The 3,089-nt window shown below is 39.9% G+C and overlaps 1 protein-coding gene across 1 annotated transcript in view; it reads left to right on the forward strand.

Moving 5' to 3' along the window:
• MTTP (microsomal triglyceride transfer protein) overlaps positions 1-3,089 on the forward strand; it is a 60,506-nt gene that overhangs the window by 39,095 nt on the left and 18,322 nt on the right. Inside the window, exons 12-13 of the mRNA XM_023734704.1 lie at positions 1,761-1,858; positions 1,957-2,078. Of these exons, the coding sequence (XP_023590472.1) occupies positions 1,761-1,858; positions 1,957-2,078 (220 nt within the window). The remainder of the gene's footprint in view (positions 1-1,760; positions 1,859-1,956; positions 2,079-3,089) is intronic.

Here is a 3,089-nt window from a genome sequence, read left to right on the forward strand (position 1 = left end):
TGTATTTACTGGTTTTGTTTTTTGAACCTAGTGATTTAGTGAAGATTAAAAGGCAGCAATGGGGTAGGGGCACCCTAGGAAATGTGAGGAAGTCAGCACAAATATTGCAGGTCCAAGTCTCAGAACCAAAGGTATTAGAGTTGGAGATACATTAGAGGTCACCTTGCTTGGTATATGTCTCCATTGTAGGACTCTACTCTCCTGGCAGGGGGTTGTCCATATTTTGCCAAACCTCTCCAGTGGCAGGAAGCTTACCACCTCTGAGGCAGCTTGTATCATTGTTCAGAGACCCTAATCGTTACTTCTTTGAATAAACTGAAATCTTCTTCTCCATAACTTCTGCCTATTGCCCCTGGTTTTATCATCGGAGCAAGGCAAAATATGTCTAATCATTCTTCCATCCACTCCAAAGTTTTTTGAATATTTGAGGACAGCTATTATGACCCTTTTCATCTTTTCTTCTCCAAGCAGAAATCTTGTAACCTAGTGATTTTGGGGAAAAAACCTATGAGGCTACCATTCCCTCCCTCTCAATAATTTTCTACCTCAGACCTAGATTCAGAGTCTTTTAGTTGATTATTTTGATATTTTTGGCTTGTTGTCATAATTTTATTATTACTATTATATTTAGCATTAAGTAGTCAGAAATAGGAAACCATGGTGGTGTAGAGGTTAAGTGCTACAGCTGCTAACCAAAAGGGCAGTTCGAATCCCACCAGGCACTGCTTGGAAACTCTATGGGACAGTTCTACTCTGTCCTGTAGGGTCGCTATGAGTCAGAATCAACTCTCTGGCAACTGGTTTGGTTTGGTTTTTTTGTTTAGTCAGAAATAGAAACATCTCAACACTAATTAGGTGGACAAAATAGAGGCACAGGTAAAAATTAAGACTGACTATAGAGGAGACGGAGCCCTAGTGGCGTGGTGGTTAAGAGTTTGGCTGCTAACCAGAAGGTTGGCAGTTTGAATCCACCAGCTGCTCCTTGGAAACCCTATGGGACAGTTCTACTCTGTCCTATAGGGTCCCTGTCAGTCAGAATCTACTCGATGACAACGAGTCAGGTATAGAGGAGACAGTGGTTCATATATGGGTTTTTGTTGTTATTGTTAGCTGTTGCCCATTGGCCTCCAACTGATGGCAACCCCGTGCACAATGAAACAAAATGCTGCCCAGTCCTGCACCATTCCCATGATTAGTTGTGGGTTGGACCGTTGTGATCCATAGAGTTTCCACTGGCTGATTTTCAGAAGTAGATTGCCAGGCCTTTCTTCCCTATGGATTTTAGTGAGATGTTTATTTGAAAAGTACATAAATATAGAAAAAATTCCTGGAAATTTATTGTTATATATCATTAGCCAGCAATAACATTAGTGGGCATACATAAAGAAATATTATACAACCTCCTCGCTTTGGTACATCTTTCCTTAAAAGTATACGGTATTTAACAATAGGACCATGATGATTCAAATAAAATATCTTTTCTACTCCTGAGGTATGTCCATCAGTCAGCTTAAGCCATCTTATAGCTGGGCATCCCTGCCTTGCTTTCATTTTGATACCACATTAAATTCCAAATATCTAAGGAATGAAGGGGAAAGCCCTGATCTTGAAGCTCCACCTGGCACTTTCTCCATCGTGATGTGGCATGAGGAAAATTTGGCTCCCTCTTTTTTCCGTTGAGGATTTGGTATTTTTCCAAATCTGACTTGAAAAACAGTCATTACAATGAATGTGAAGCTTTCTCTTTTTATATGTTGCAGCAAAATTGTTCGCCGAGTTCTGAAGGAAATGGTTGTTCACAATTATGACCGTTTCTCTAAAAGTGGGTCCTCTTCTGCCTATACTGGCTACATAGCACGTATGTAACCCAAAAAATGATTCTGCTTCCATGCCCCAACCCAGCTTGGTACTGTTGAAGCTTTACTAAGTGATAGTTGTTGATTTTCTTGTTATTAGGTGATCCCCATTCGGCATCTACATATAGCCTTGATATTCTTTACTCTGGTTCTGGTATCCTAAGGAGAAGTAACCTGAACATCTTTCAGTACGTTGGGAAGGCTCATCTTCAAGCTAGCCAGGTAACTCGTTTTCCCTGAATTTTGCTTTAATAAAGTATGTAAAAAACTTGTTGTTGTTAAGTGCCATCAAGTTGTTTTAGACTCATAGTGACCCCATGTGACAGAATAGAACTGCCCCATAGGGTTTTCTTGGTATAATCTTTACAGGAGCAGATCGTCAGGTCTTTCTTCTGAAGAGCCACTGGGTGAGTTCAAACTGCCAGCCTTTTGGTTAGCAGCCAAGCATTTAACTGTTTGTGCCACCACGGCTCCTTATGTAAGAAATTAGTCAGGTAAAATAAAATATATACTTATGCTAACACTATAAAATGTACAAGGTTATGATACCTTCTGTCATACCTCACTAATCTTGGTTAGGGTTCTCTAGAGAAACAGAACCAGTAAGATGTATAGATCTCTCTCTTTTTCTCTCCCTATCTCTTTAAAGAGAGAAATTTATTTTAAGGCATTGGCTCATATGATTGTGAGGGGCTGTCAAGTCCAAAATCTGTAGGTTTGGTGACAGGCTGGGGATTCCTGCAGTCCTGTGTCCTGAAATCTGTAGGTCAGGTGATGGGAAGAATGAAGAGTGAAGAGTTTGGCAAAATGTCTGTTTGTAGCCTGGAGGTGGAAGATACCCTAAGGAAAACTCCCCTTTTGCTCTTAGGGCCTTCAACTGATTGAATGAGGCCCGCTCACATTATGGAGGGTAATCTGCTTTACTTAATTAACGTCAACTGACTTAATCACATGTAACTACTTTGTAACAGCATCTAGACTAGTCTTTGACCAAACAACAGGGCATCATTGCCTAGCCACACTGACATACAAAACTAACCATCACACCACCCATGATTCCATCATGGTTTATAGTCTCAGAGAAAGTTTCAAATATGAACTTGAAATTTAATTAATTCACTGGACTTGCCAGGCATCCATTTGTCTTTTCAAAGGTACACATATACACAAAACTGAATATGTGCCAGTATTCCTCACATAGATTTTATATAATATTTTATTTTATTCTCACAT

The sequence above is a fragment of the Trichechus manatus genome, unplaced genomic scaffold, assembly GCF_000243295.1.
Source record: "Trichechus manatus latirostris isolate Lorelei unplaced genomic scaffold, TriManLat1.0 scaffold00071, whole genome shotgun sequence".
Classification (NCBI taxonomy): Eukaryota; Metazoa; Chordata; class Mammalia; order Sirenia; family Trichechidae; genus Trichechus; species Trichechus manatus.